Source organism: Equus quagga, chromosome 1, assembly GCF_021613505.1.
Source record: "Equus quagga isolate Etosha38 chromosome 1, UCLA_HA_Equagga_1.0, whole genome shotgun sequence".
NCBI lineage: Eukaryota > Metazoa > Chordata > Mammalia > Perissodactyla > Equidae > Equus > Equus quagga.
In genome coordinates this window covers 82,371,389-82,383,850 of record NC_060267.1, presented here as the reverse complement: position 1 = coordinate 82,383,850, position 12,462 = coordinate 82,371,389, and the positions used below count along the sequence as shown (strand labels likewise).

The following is a 12,462-nucleotide window of genomic DNA, read 5'->3' as shown; positions in this document are numbered from 1 at the left end:
CTGGAGTATTAATGTATTTCTTCATGGTGTTTGATGAAGTGGACCTTTGATGGCATATAGTGGTAGTATCTGGTCGCAGATTCCACCTACCACTGCTGGGTGGGGCAGGAGCTGTTTTCTGAACCCACCGTGTCCTCTGGAAGTTGTGCCCATCCACTGGAAGTCATGCCAATAGGGCTCATCTGCCCTCTGGCCTCTGCTGTTTGATAGATCACACACACAGGCACAGGTGCTCTGGTGCAGATCTGCTGTCCTGGCTGACCAGCCAAGCTGGTAACCCAGTGAGAGGGGAAGGGAGGGGTGCTCTCTCTCTCACATGTGAGCCTTCTTTGCACTCACTGGTGGCCCATCTGGGCTGCTGGGCTTGTGGGGGTGCCCATGTGGTGGCTGAGCTGCCTCAGTGTGGAGCATTCCCATGGGCTGGGACGCACTCCAAAAGCAAAAGCATTCATGCACAGGCCTGCCTGTTGCCCTGCCTCCTCTTAGAGTTGCACACTGGCTACTATGTGCAGAACTGTGACCTAGATCGTTGCTGCTGGGGAGGGGGAGGAGATCTGTTCACTTCCTTCCTCTGTTTCCTGGGGAGCCAGTACCCCCACTTTCAGATGTATGGTTCTGTGGATCTCTCAGATGTCTTATTGTGCTGTGTGGGTATCCTGTTGGCTAGTGAATGTCTTTTTGGTTGTGTCTTGGGGGAAGAGAATAAGGGAACTGCCCACTCCACCATGATGCTGATGTCACTCCCTGGATAAGTTTCTTGATCTGTCTGTGTGTCAGTTTCCTCATCTGTCAAATAGGAGTAATAATAGCACCTACTTTGAGTATTTTTGAGGTTAAATGAGCTAATATATACAAAGCATTTAGACCAATTACCTGGCTTATAATAAATTCTATCTAAGTATATTCTCTGATTCTTATGCAAATAGTCAGAAAATCTTATTCCTGCGTTTATGTATAGAAGTATTTGTACATACTTTGCCTTCTCCCAAAAAAAGGGGGGTCAAGAAAAGTTGATCCAAGGAATTCAGGTCATATAAATTTAATTATGTTCTTAATTGAATGTTTTCTGCCTTTATTTTAGCCAGAAGGTGTTAAAAGGGAAAGTTATGCTGGTGTTACTCTTGATCCAAGTGGTATTTACGGTAGGCAAACTGATTTTGTATTTTGTATGTCATCTTTTGCCTAAGAAATTAAAGTGTATATATAACCTAACATTTTCAAAATGTTAATTTTCTAGAATCAGAAATATACATTTCTTAGCTCATTGCGACTCTTGATAGTATGTATCGTACTATAATCCGGATGGGTTTAGAACAAAGAAAAATAATCCCGTTAGTTTAAATGCAAAGCATTGAAATAGTCTAACTGCATGACTTCTCTTATATATTAGTCATTTTCTATCTTTCACAATAATAATTTATAATATTTTCTTATAGAACCATCAGTCCAAAGAATACCTCAGAAAAAGTCATTTACATACTTATTGAATATGTATTATTTGAAAACACAATAATGATGGTTAATTATAACAAACCCACTCCTCATTGTTCCTGCTTCCCCACTTTTCCTTCAATTGAGATATTTTGAATCTTCTCAGAGTTAGAGTTTGCAAACATTTGAGCACTTGAGTCCTAAATACATGTGCACTTATGAAATTTAGAATGTACTCAGTTAACAATTCTTTTCAGCAAAAATAACAGACTGCCATAGTTCTTAAAAAATGGTTAAAATTTACCTTATTGTTGCATTGAATCATTTTTTTTCTCTCAATGAGACAGCAATAGGAAAAAAAAATTACGTACAAATCAAGACCACTATACTCAGAGTACCACTTCCTCTGGGATAGCAAAGAATTAAGACATTAGCATTACCTTATTACTTATATTATTTTTACTCTCACAAAAACCCTTTGAGGAAAATATTATTACCACTATTTAACTGATGAGCAAGTGAAGGCCTAGAAAGATTACGTATCTTACTCAGTGTCACATATAGAGTAAGTTCTTTCTGAACTCCATGCTCTTTCAGCCACGCTGCAAACCTTTTAAATGTCTTCTGAGTTTTATTTTAATATTATATCCTCAGTCTTTATCAAAGATTAATGAAGAAAGAAGTTACCTGAGGAAGGTTCCTGTGTCTTCTGCAAAGCCATGTGGCTTTTCCATTAAATTGCAAAATGTCACTATTTTTTTAGCATCTGTCATGTGCCACACACTATGCTAAGTGCTGGGACGACAGCATTCAATAACAGATGGTTCCTGCCCTCGGAGAGCTTTCTTAGCAGGACGATGGAAAGTGGAGTCTAGCTGTGGTGACTTCCGTGGGCTCTGCAGTAAAACTTCTCAAGTCCAGATCACAGCTCCGTCTGTACTCACTCTGTGACCTTGAGCAATTTGCTTTCAAAGCCTCAGTTTCCTCATCTATAAAATAAAAATAATAATAGACCTAGCATCCAGGGTTGTTGTGAGGATTGGATGTAACAATGTATCTAAAGAGCTTAGCAGAATGCTTGGTATTCTATCAGTAAAACGATAAGTAGTATCATTTTTATGAAATAAACCAATGATTACAGTAGAAAAATACTCTGATACAGGTATGCTAAAACTCTGTTATTGTGCCTAGAGAAAAAGTGTCTAAGTCAGACTGAGAGGAGAAGGTGGAAAGAATTTCAGGGCTTGCTTCCCAATGGAGCTGATCTTCACATTTCCTTGACTAAGGAATTATATGTTAGTTATTTTTAGATTTCATTTCCGAGAACAATTTTCTCTCTTTGGACAAAACAGTATGCTCTCTTTGACTGGTGAATAAGATTTATATAACCTATTTATTTCCTATCTTGTAATGTCCAGGAAGCTTACAGTCAAATTTAATGCTTTATTTAAAGAGATCATATAAGCCTAGGGTTTGATTGTTTTTAAAAAATCCTCCACTATTTTTAACTTCCTTTTTACATTTTAATATTATTGCTATAAAAGAGTCTTATATTTAAGAAAAATTCCTTAGAAGTGGGTATATTATAAATAGCTTGCAAATAGTCTCCTCAAGAACTCTGTAAATCTACTAATTTTTTTTTTAATTTCAGGTGTTGTTAGCAGACGAAAGGAGTTCCCATACAGAGTACCATTAGATTTGGTCCCCAAAACAAAAGTCAAAAGGACTGTGAGTATAAAAGGTAGATTAACAAATGCTATTTTTACTTCTTATTTCACTTTGTGCTTCAAACAAAAATCGAATATCCTCATGATTGTACTATTTCTCTTCTTCTCTGCTCAGTAGCACGTACAAATGTGCCTGTGGGAGTACCCTAATCCTACGCCTACCTTCAAATCCCCAACCACTCTCCCATCTATCTTCTTCCACTAGCCTGATTTAAATGGAAATTCATTCTCCCCGGATAGAGGGTGGGGGCTGTCATTGACCCAAAGAATTCTCTAAAATGGAGGTGCAACTGCGTGGCCAGTCCTGCTCCAGAAAACGCTTTATGACTTGCAAATGGCCCCAAGAGAGCAGCCCTGCTCTGCTAAAGGACCAGTCCCAGAAGGGTTCTCTCCCCTCCAGTATATTTTCCAAAGTGGTGTCTTTGGTTGGTTTTCCCTGGTCTTCAGCCTTTACAATTCAATGACATATCATCAAAATAATAGAATGTCCTGACTACATTGTATCTCAGACAAAACTTTGGAATCACGTAATATTAGTACTAGAAAGGACCTTTTTAATCACATGCAACCCTGTCATTGGATATATGAGACAGTGGTTTGCCCAGGATCACACAGTGAGTTGTGGACGGAGCCCTCACAGCACTCAGGGGCATTCACAGCTCAGCCTCTTTGCTCTGGTTTGTGGAAGCCATTGATTAATAGGGTTTACAATATCTGAATCTGTCAATTGAATGACAACCAATTTGCCACGTCCTCTATGCGGCAACCTGCCCACTTTATTACACCATCTTACCATCATATTACAGTGGTATTTTTAAGCCTACTTTTGGGATTTCTTTTAAATCCATCTTTCTAACCAGATCTTTTTTTACCTCTCTTCTGTTCTGAGAAGTAATTCAACCGCCTAGGTAAGGAGGAAAGAATAAGGATGATTACTCTTATCTCTATTTAAAATATACTGTTACTTGGAAGTTGATAGAAGTTGATTGTGTCTACTTTGACTTTCGTTTCTTTGTTTGTTTCAGGCCTGCTTATAGGGAATGTCATGTCTGCAGTTCTGAGTCAGGAAGGCATTGATATCCTTACCCACCTCCCCAAGGGGAATGCCGAGGCGGAACTGATGAGCATTGTCCCAATCTTCTATGTTTTTCACTACCTGGAAGCAGGAAATAATTGGAACATTTTTTCTCCTGACTCATCAACTAAAAAACAGTACCTAAAGAAAAAATTAAAAGAAGGTAAAAAAAACCTCCATTTCACATATGGTACATAAAAATCTTGTGATTTTTAAACTAATAGTTTAAACTATTTAAGTTGTTATGAATTATACAAAAACTTAATTGTAAGAGCACTTCAGGAAAAAAAAATCAGGAGGTAGACCCTACTATATAAATAAATATTATTGGCTGTAGCATTTTGGCTTAACTTACCGAAATGCCTGGATGAGAGACAAGACACCTGCATTCCAAACTCTACAGAGCACTTCCTTCCTGCTTGAATGAGCTCAGAATGTTCTGCTTGATAATTCCCAATTCAAGCGATTCATATACTTCCTTTGAGAAGTTCAGTGTTGGCCACAGAGCATATGCTTGCCTCACAGCTCCAAAGGAAGTTTACCATTCCCAGGGACTAATAAAGCGCTCTTCGAGTAGAAATGGAGGTCACTGAAGCACTGTGTTCTTTTTCTTGTTCCTCTTAGGGATGGTGAGCATCATGTCCTACAGAAATGCTGACTATTCCTACAGCATGTGGAAGGGTGGAAGTGCTAGCACGTGGTGAGTAGAAGGTTTTGACTTGCATTTTCGTATCGGAGTTGATTAGTTAATTGAAGAATAACAACCTTAATGGAAACTCCATTCGTCCAGTTGTTCAGCCTAAAGCCTAGTCATCCTTCACTGCTCTCTTTCTCTTACAAGCCACATTTGATCCAGCAAATACTTTTGGCTGCACCTTCAAAATATATCCTGAACCCTATTACTTCTCGCCAATCCTAACACACCATCCTGGTCCAAGCCTCTCTCACCTGGATTATTGCACTAGCCTCCTCTGGTCTTTCACCTTCAGCCCTTTTCCCTCTTCAGTCTATACTCAACACAGCAGCTGGAGTGAACCTGTTAAAACATAAGTTAGGTCACACAACTCAAAACCATTCAGAAGCTTCCCATCTTACCCAGGGTAAAAACCAATCTTCTTACTGCAACCTACAAGGCCCTACATGATCTGGCCCTGCCTCAAGTCTCTGACCACACCCCCTACCACTCTCTTTCATTGCACTCAAGCCCCACTGGCCTCCTTGTTGTTCCTCAAACATGCCAGCCATGTTTCCACCTCAGGGCCTTTGCACTAACTGCTCCCTCCCCAGGTATCAGCATGGCTGGCTCCCTTCCATCCCTCAGGTCTTTACCAAAAGTCACCTTCTCAGGGAGGCCTCTGCTAATCATTCCGTCTACAACTGCATCCCATTAACCCATCCCAACACTTCATATCCTTCTCCCCAACTTTCCTTTTCTCTTTAGAATTTATCACTAGCATTCTTACTTCTCTCACTTATTGTCTGTCTTGACACTAGAATGTAAGCTCCACGTGGGCAGTTCCGAGTACATCTAGTGCCTGGTATGTACCTGGCACATAGTAGGCGTTCAATAAGTACTTATTTGGTGAAGCATAATAACCTCCAGAATTCTGATGATTTGAGGGAAAAACAACCTGAATTAATTAAAAGTGCATATGGCAGTCTATTTGCAAAAAATACTATCATGCTTTGAAAAAACATTTAATAAAAACACAGTGTGCCAGGTGCTTTGTAGCTTCTACTATATGAAACACTTTTAAGGAGTTTACGATCTAGAATAATTGACTTTTAGATTATGCCCTTTAACTGTTGAGAGTCCTCAGGATTTCATCCTTGACCCTCTTATTTTCTATAATCTCTCCTTGTGCAATTTCCTCTTTGCCCATGACTCCCATAACTTCTAGGCAAATGATTCCCTAATGGATGTCTCAAGGCCTAACTTCTATCCTAAATTCCAGAGCCACATTTCTAGGAGTCCGAGAGCCAAATGCCCTTCAAACACAATCCATGCCACATTGATTCTTCTGTTTCTCTGTGCCCTTAATCAGTGCATAGCAATGCTCTGTACTTTGTCCCCGCTGACCCAGTTTGCCTCCTCCCTTTCCTTTTGGCTCTGTATCCGATCAGTCATCAAGTGTCACAGATTGTACCTTAGAAGTGGGTCTAACCATGTATGGGTGGCACTTTTTAAAAGACACATAAACCCCTGGGCGCACCAACCAGAGGATAACAACCAGGATGTGGGGGGTGGAGGTTGATGCAGACTGGAAACCACCATAAGAGGGGCTGGGGACTGAGCGCCCAGAGAACAGGAATCCCCTTGAGAAGGTGTGATAGCCTCTCCGTAAACACCCACAGCCTCTCGAGAGTTCTGGGCAAGACCTAGTGGATGCTGTTCAGCCAAAAACATAGAAATTTGGGTACTGTCCCAGACCCAACTACATAAGTTCCTTGAAAGAAATATATACATAGAAGAAAATGGCCAGCATCTAAATACTTTCGAATTTTTTTTAATACAAGGAAGATACAAAAAGTACAAAGAATAAACTATTCATTTTAAAGATTTTATTTTTCCTTCTTCTCCCCAAAACCCCCCAGTACATAGTGGTATATTTTAGCTGTGGGTCCCTCTAGTTGTGGCATGTGGGATGCCGCCTCAGCGTGGCCTGACGAGCGGTGCCATGTCTGCGCCCAGGATTCAAACAAGTGAAACCCTGGGCCGCCGATTCGGAGCGTGTGAACTTAACCACTCGGCCACGGGTCTGGCCCAAAATATTCGCTTTAAAAAGAATAATGAAAACAAAATGTTAAAGTCAGGGAGGGAGTCACCTGGTCTGAGTCTGAAAGGCATCTGACGAGCTCAAGCGTGGGTGAGCCTTAGGCAGCTGAGTGAGTGAATGGAGGTGTAAGAGGCATTGAGGGGGTGATAAATTAGACCCTTTCTGATATTCTTTGAGAGATGTTAGTCAAGAGTGACATTGCTTTTTGCCTCAGTAATCAGGACAGTGAAAGCTTCCTCGTGAGGCGGTGACTTCTGTGTCAACAGCATGGCTCACGGGGAAGCAAGATAAACTTTCCCGTGGATGTTGGGGAAGGGAATTCAGACCTCAGACAGGAATTTAGACGAGATAACTTGTACAAATTTTACGATCTAGACTTTTATGATTTTACTCTTCCACGTCTCACGTTCATGGGTCAGCACCTTCAACCGAAACTATTTGTTTCACTGCTATCGTCTTTAATTTTAGAGAGCAATTTTTTTTATCATCAGGCATCAATTTTTAGTTTGTGTGTGGGCTAACAATGTTGCTGCTCACATTTGTTAACTGAAGATTTTTGGAGATCTTCCTAAAATCTTTACTTCCCTTATAAAATGGTGACAACTTACTTTGGAATTGTATGTTTTAAAATGTTATTTTCTTTCAAAGAATAAACACTGCATGAACTAAAACACACTGTAAATGGAAAGCCAAAAGGGAATCAATGTCTAAATATTTATTGATTTGATTTTTGTCTTAAAGGTTAACAGCTTTTGCTTTAAGAATACTTGGACAAGTAAATAAATATGCAGATCAGGACCAAAATTCAATTTGTAATTCTTTGTTGTGGCTGGTTGAGAATTGTCAACTAGAAAATGGATCTTTCAAGGAAAATTCCCAGTATCACCCAGTAAAATTACAGGTATGGAAACGAAACGTGCAGATTAGCAGTAGTTTTATTTACAAGTTTGAGCTTTGCTCTCATCCCATTTTAGAGGGATGAAAAAGAGAGGAAAAAATATGTGGGTCTCATAATGGTCTTCTTTTGCACCAATAGCAGATCAGGACTCTTACAAGAAATGAGGGCAACTGACATCATCTCGGTGCTAGGTGAAGAGTAAAATACTGTAACAATTTTTTTCTTAGGATGCCCACCCATCCATCCATCCACCTATCCATCCATCTATCTGCATTCATTCAACAACCATTCACTGAGCACCCAATCCATGTAAGGGCTTATTTTGGGCACAATGGGGGAGGAAGAGTAGGAGAGAAGGGACCAGAGAGTATCCTTACCACAACGGAGCTCACACACTGGTAAGGAAAGTGACATAAAATAGTAGCAACTCTAATCAAGACATAAATGTGTGTGTTCATTCATTTATTGAATAAATATTAATTGAATGTGTACTAAGTGCTACATGGTGGGGACACAACCGTGAACAAAACAGGTTTCTTCACTGAGGCCACAGAGATTAGCAGGGAAGTCAGACATTGAGGAAGTCATTTCAAGTGTGTGATACAGTTAAGAAAAGATAAATATAGTTTCATTGAAAGCAGGGGATCTAACCTAGACTAGGGGAGTGGAAAAAATGAGTTGACCAGGCTCCTGGGAGGGAGGCAGGAAGAGCATTCCAAGTGGAGCAAACAGAGTGCCTGGCATTTTGAAGTGGAGAGAGAGGGTGGTAACTTCAAACAACTGGGGCCAAGAGAGCTAGGGGTGCGTGAAAAAGAGCTGGAGAGGTAGCCAACCAGAGGGCACTTCATGGAAGGTCTTCTAAGCATCACATTGGAAGTCATTGCCCTACAAGGAAAAAATATGGGAGAAGAGACCACACAGTGCTGCATAGAGAAGGTGGCATTTCAACAGGGTCTTGAAGGAAGGTGAGGATTTGAATGTGGTGAAGAGGTGTGAAGTGGAGCATCAGGCTGGGGAGGTGGGGGAGAGAAGGGCACTTGCAGGCACCCGAGTAAGAAAGACCCGGAGTTTACTGAGAAACAGCAAGCAGTCCAAGTGGAATGCATGAAGGGAGAGAGGGAGATTAGGCTCAAAACAGAGATTAGAACCAGGTCATTTCACTTTAGAGACACCACTTCACTCTCTTTTTTAAACATTGCTCTTTCTAGGGTAGCTTGCTTACTGAAGCCCAAGAGAACACCCTGTATCTTACAGCCTTTACTGTGATTGGAATTAGAAAGGCTTTCGATCTATGCCCCCTGATGGTACGTAAGAGTTTTCTTTCTCCAATATCTATCATCTATTTCTGCACCATATACTGGAGGGGGATGGGGGGGGTACCCTGAAAATAACTTCTACTCCAGAATCAAAGGATTTCAGAATTGTGATGTCTAGATGTCAGAGACCATCTAGTTCAACCCACTGATTGACAGTTGAGAAAACAGGCTGGCAAGTAAACTGAATTTAATTGCCCAGTGTCACAGGCTACCGAATGGTAGAGCTGGGACCAGAACAGATAAGTCTGACTGCGCTGAGAGAATAAGCCAGCTTCCTTCTCTTATCTCTGCTAAATCTTATGACACGTATGTGACTGTGACTCTTCAGGGCCGTACTCTACATCATGGAACTACTGAGGATCCATCACGGGGTGTGTGCTGCCTTTGGGTTCTTTCTTGTTTCATTTGCTTAGAAGCCGAGGGGGGAGAGGAGAGAATTCACCTAAGGGAATCAACCTAGAAGATTCCAAAGGTTGACAGAGGTAATTCTCCGCTCTGGGAAGAGACAGATCCCTGAGCAGAGGTTAAATACCACTGCCTACAAATCAGAAGTGAATTAGACACGCCCTTCAAACCAGCAATCAGAACCGAGACGGAAAAACCCAAGGCGATGTGTAGGACTTGGACCACAAAACAAAATAATTTTTTTTACTTGTTTCAAAAGAATTGTTATTTATACTTAACAAGACAAAATAATCAATGAGGACCAGTTCTCTGGGGCCTAGAGGACCAGTTGGCACCTAGTGGTACCTGAGTGAGAAGCAGATGGAGCTGGGAGAGAAGGCGCCAGCGGAGATGTTGGCGGCATCGTGACGGTCTCCCTCCTAACCGCTCATCCAAAATAACTATTTTAGTCGCCTCAGGACAAAATAATAGAGACTATTTTCCCAGGAATCCTTAGGATCAAAAAGTACTTGGGCAGCGTGGCTCTTTTCCAGCTATTTATGATTTTATTTAGTAAAGTTGCTTTTCAAGACGTGAATCCGTTGCAGCCATGCTGAGGGGGGAGGAGGTAAGCGGTGTCTGTGCTCGACACTGCTCCTTCCCAGAGGCGAGGTCTGATGTGGGAAGCAGGGGACGAAAGGGAAAAGCCTCCACAGGGGAGGTGAGAACTCAGAGGTGGAAAACTTCCCCCGATTTGGACAACCCCATTTTCCCTTCCAAGATTATGCTCTGCTCCTTCTCCTGGAAGGATTTGCTTCAGCGGGACACACCCATTTCCATTAGGTCATTTCCCTTTCCACCCTTCATCTTGCCTGCCCCAGGACTGTGCCATCTAGGGGCAGTTCACACCAGTTGAAAGGTTGATGCTTGACAAAGAAACTTAGGGATCTTCTGCTCTTGTTTCCAGAAAATCAGCACGGCTCTAACTAAAGCTGACACCTTTCTGCTGGAAAATACCGCCTCGACCCAGAACACTTTTACGCTGGCCATTGCTGCTTATGCTCTGTCGCTGGGAGATAAAAGTCACCCACGGTTTCGTTCAATTGTCTCAGCCCTGAAGAAGGCAGCTTCCGTTAAAGGTATGCTGTTGCGTACATTTATTCGGCAAGCGTTTACTGAGCATATAGAGTCTGTTAATTCTGGGAAGGGAGTGGTGGCATGCAAAGTGGAGTAAGACACAATCCTTGCCCTGAAGAAACAAACCATCACAATATAGTGTAATAAGCGCTATTATTCATTCATTTATTCGTTCATTCAGCACATATTTATTCATTCCTTCATTCAACAAATATGTATCAATTAATCCTCCTATGTGCCAGACACTGATCTAGGCTCTGGGGATAAAGCCACAGACCAAAAAAAAAGAAAAAGAAAAAAAAATGCAGGTCCTCATGAAACTTACATTCTAGTTAGGGAGAAACAAGCATAATAAATAAGTAAAACACATTGCATATAGTGAAGAGGTTGGTGATAGCCGATATAAAGAAAAATAAAGCAGGGAAGGGAGACAAGGTGAGGTGGTGGGATGCAATTTTAGACAGGGTGGTCAGGCTTAAGCCTCACTGAGAAGACGGTGTTTGAGTCGAGACCTGACGGACGTGAGGAAGCAAGCTGGTGGCTATCCAGAAGGGTGTTCCTAGAGGAGAAATAGTACGTGCAAATGCCCTGAGGCTGGAGCGTGCCTGTCTCAAGAATGGCAAGGAGGTCATTGTAATTGGAGAGGATGAGATGAGGGGTAGGAAGTGAAGTCAGGGAAGGAAAGGGTGAGGGGGTGTCATGTAGGGCCTTGGAGGTCATTACAGGAGCTCTTCAGGACTCCTGAATACAGTTGTGCAATGTCCAAGCCACTCAAGCAAGCTAGTAAATTAAGGCTGAAATCCAGCCCCTACTCCACTCCGCAAGACACGCATCCTGGTGTGGGTCTGCTTCCACCTGGAGCAAGAGGTGCTGTGTCTCCTTCATGTCAAGGAGCTGTGGGGGCCAGGGGAGCCCTAGAACTTTAACTTCTCCTTCAAGAGAGAAGGGAAGGCATTGGAGTCTTCTGAGCAGAGGAGTGCATGACCCGGCTTGTGTCGTACCAGGTTGGCTGCACAGGCATGTATTTCATTTTGAAGAATAAACATACCGCTTCCTATGGATCGAGGGTAAAGAAATAGAAAGAGAGTAGCAGTGGTCATCGGCCACTGTGCCTACACCAGCACAGGCATGGTGGGGCCCATGGGAACCCTCTACTGGCAGAGGCTTTCTAAAAGTTTAATAAGTATTAAATTTATCACCATCTGCAAAATTTGACTTCTGTCAGCATTTAAAAATTACTGAATCTTTACATATATTTCAAAACCGTTTGTACAATACCTGTTCCAACACAAAAAAAATGTCTCGGGTATGATAAGATGTGAATCATGAAATCATAGAATTTAAGAACTAAAGAGAACTCAATAATTCAAGTAATGTTTGAGCCGGAAGGATCTTTAAAAACTAACCTTTCATTCTAAATACAGCAAATCTGAGTCTCTGTGAGTGATAGAAAATATCTTGTCTAAGGTCATGGAAATAATGTAATTATGAATTGTAAACAGACACATCAAAATTTTGACTAATCTCCAAAAATGATCTCCAAATATGCTTTACTTTTTTTAAAAAAATAATTTGTTCAAAAAAGGATTTGAGGTGATAGGTTTAAATTACTAGAGTGATAACAAACAAATAACTTAGAACCTAATTTATGAAAACTGCTGCATCTATGAAATTGTCTTTAGTGCTTTAAATGGGAGGAGATAATAAGACTGAACTA

At 41.4% G+C, this 12,462-nt stretch overlaps 1 protein-coding gene across 3 annotated transcripts in view; it reads left to right on the top strand.

Annotated features, from left to right (window-relative positions):
* Positions 1-12,462, top strand: part of C5 (complement C5) — a 90,334-nt gene that overhangs the window by 48,121 nt on the left and 29,751 nt on the right. For all 3 annotated transcript variants that reach the window (XM_046646774.1, XM_046646757.1, XM_046646765.1), the window contains exons 22-28: positions 1,082-1,142; positions 3,083-3,172; positions 4,184-4,396; positions 4,858-4,933; positions 7,752-7,911; positions 9,117-9,212; positions 10,576-10,747. In XM_046646774.1, the coding sequence (XP_046502730.1) occupies positions 1,082-1,142; positions 3,083-3,172; positions 4,184-4,396; positions 4,858-4,933; positions 7,752-7,911; positions 9,117-9,212; positions 10,576-10,747 (868 nt within the window). The remainder of the gene's footprint in view (positions 1-1,081; positions 1,143-3,082; positions 3,173-4,183; positions 4,397-4,857; positions 4,934-7,751; positions 7,912-9,116; positions 9,213-10,575; positions 10,748-12,462) is intronic.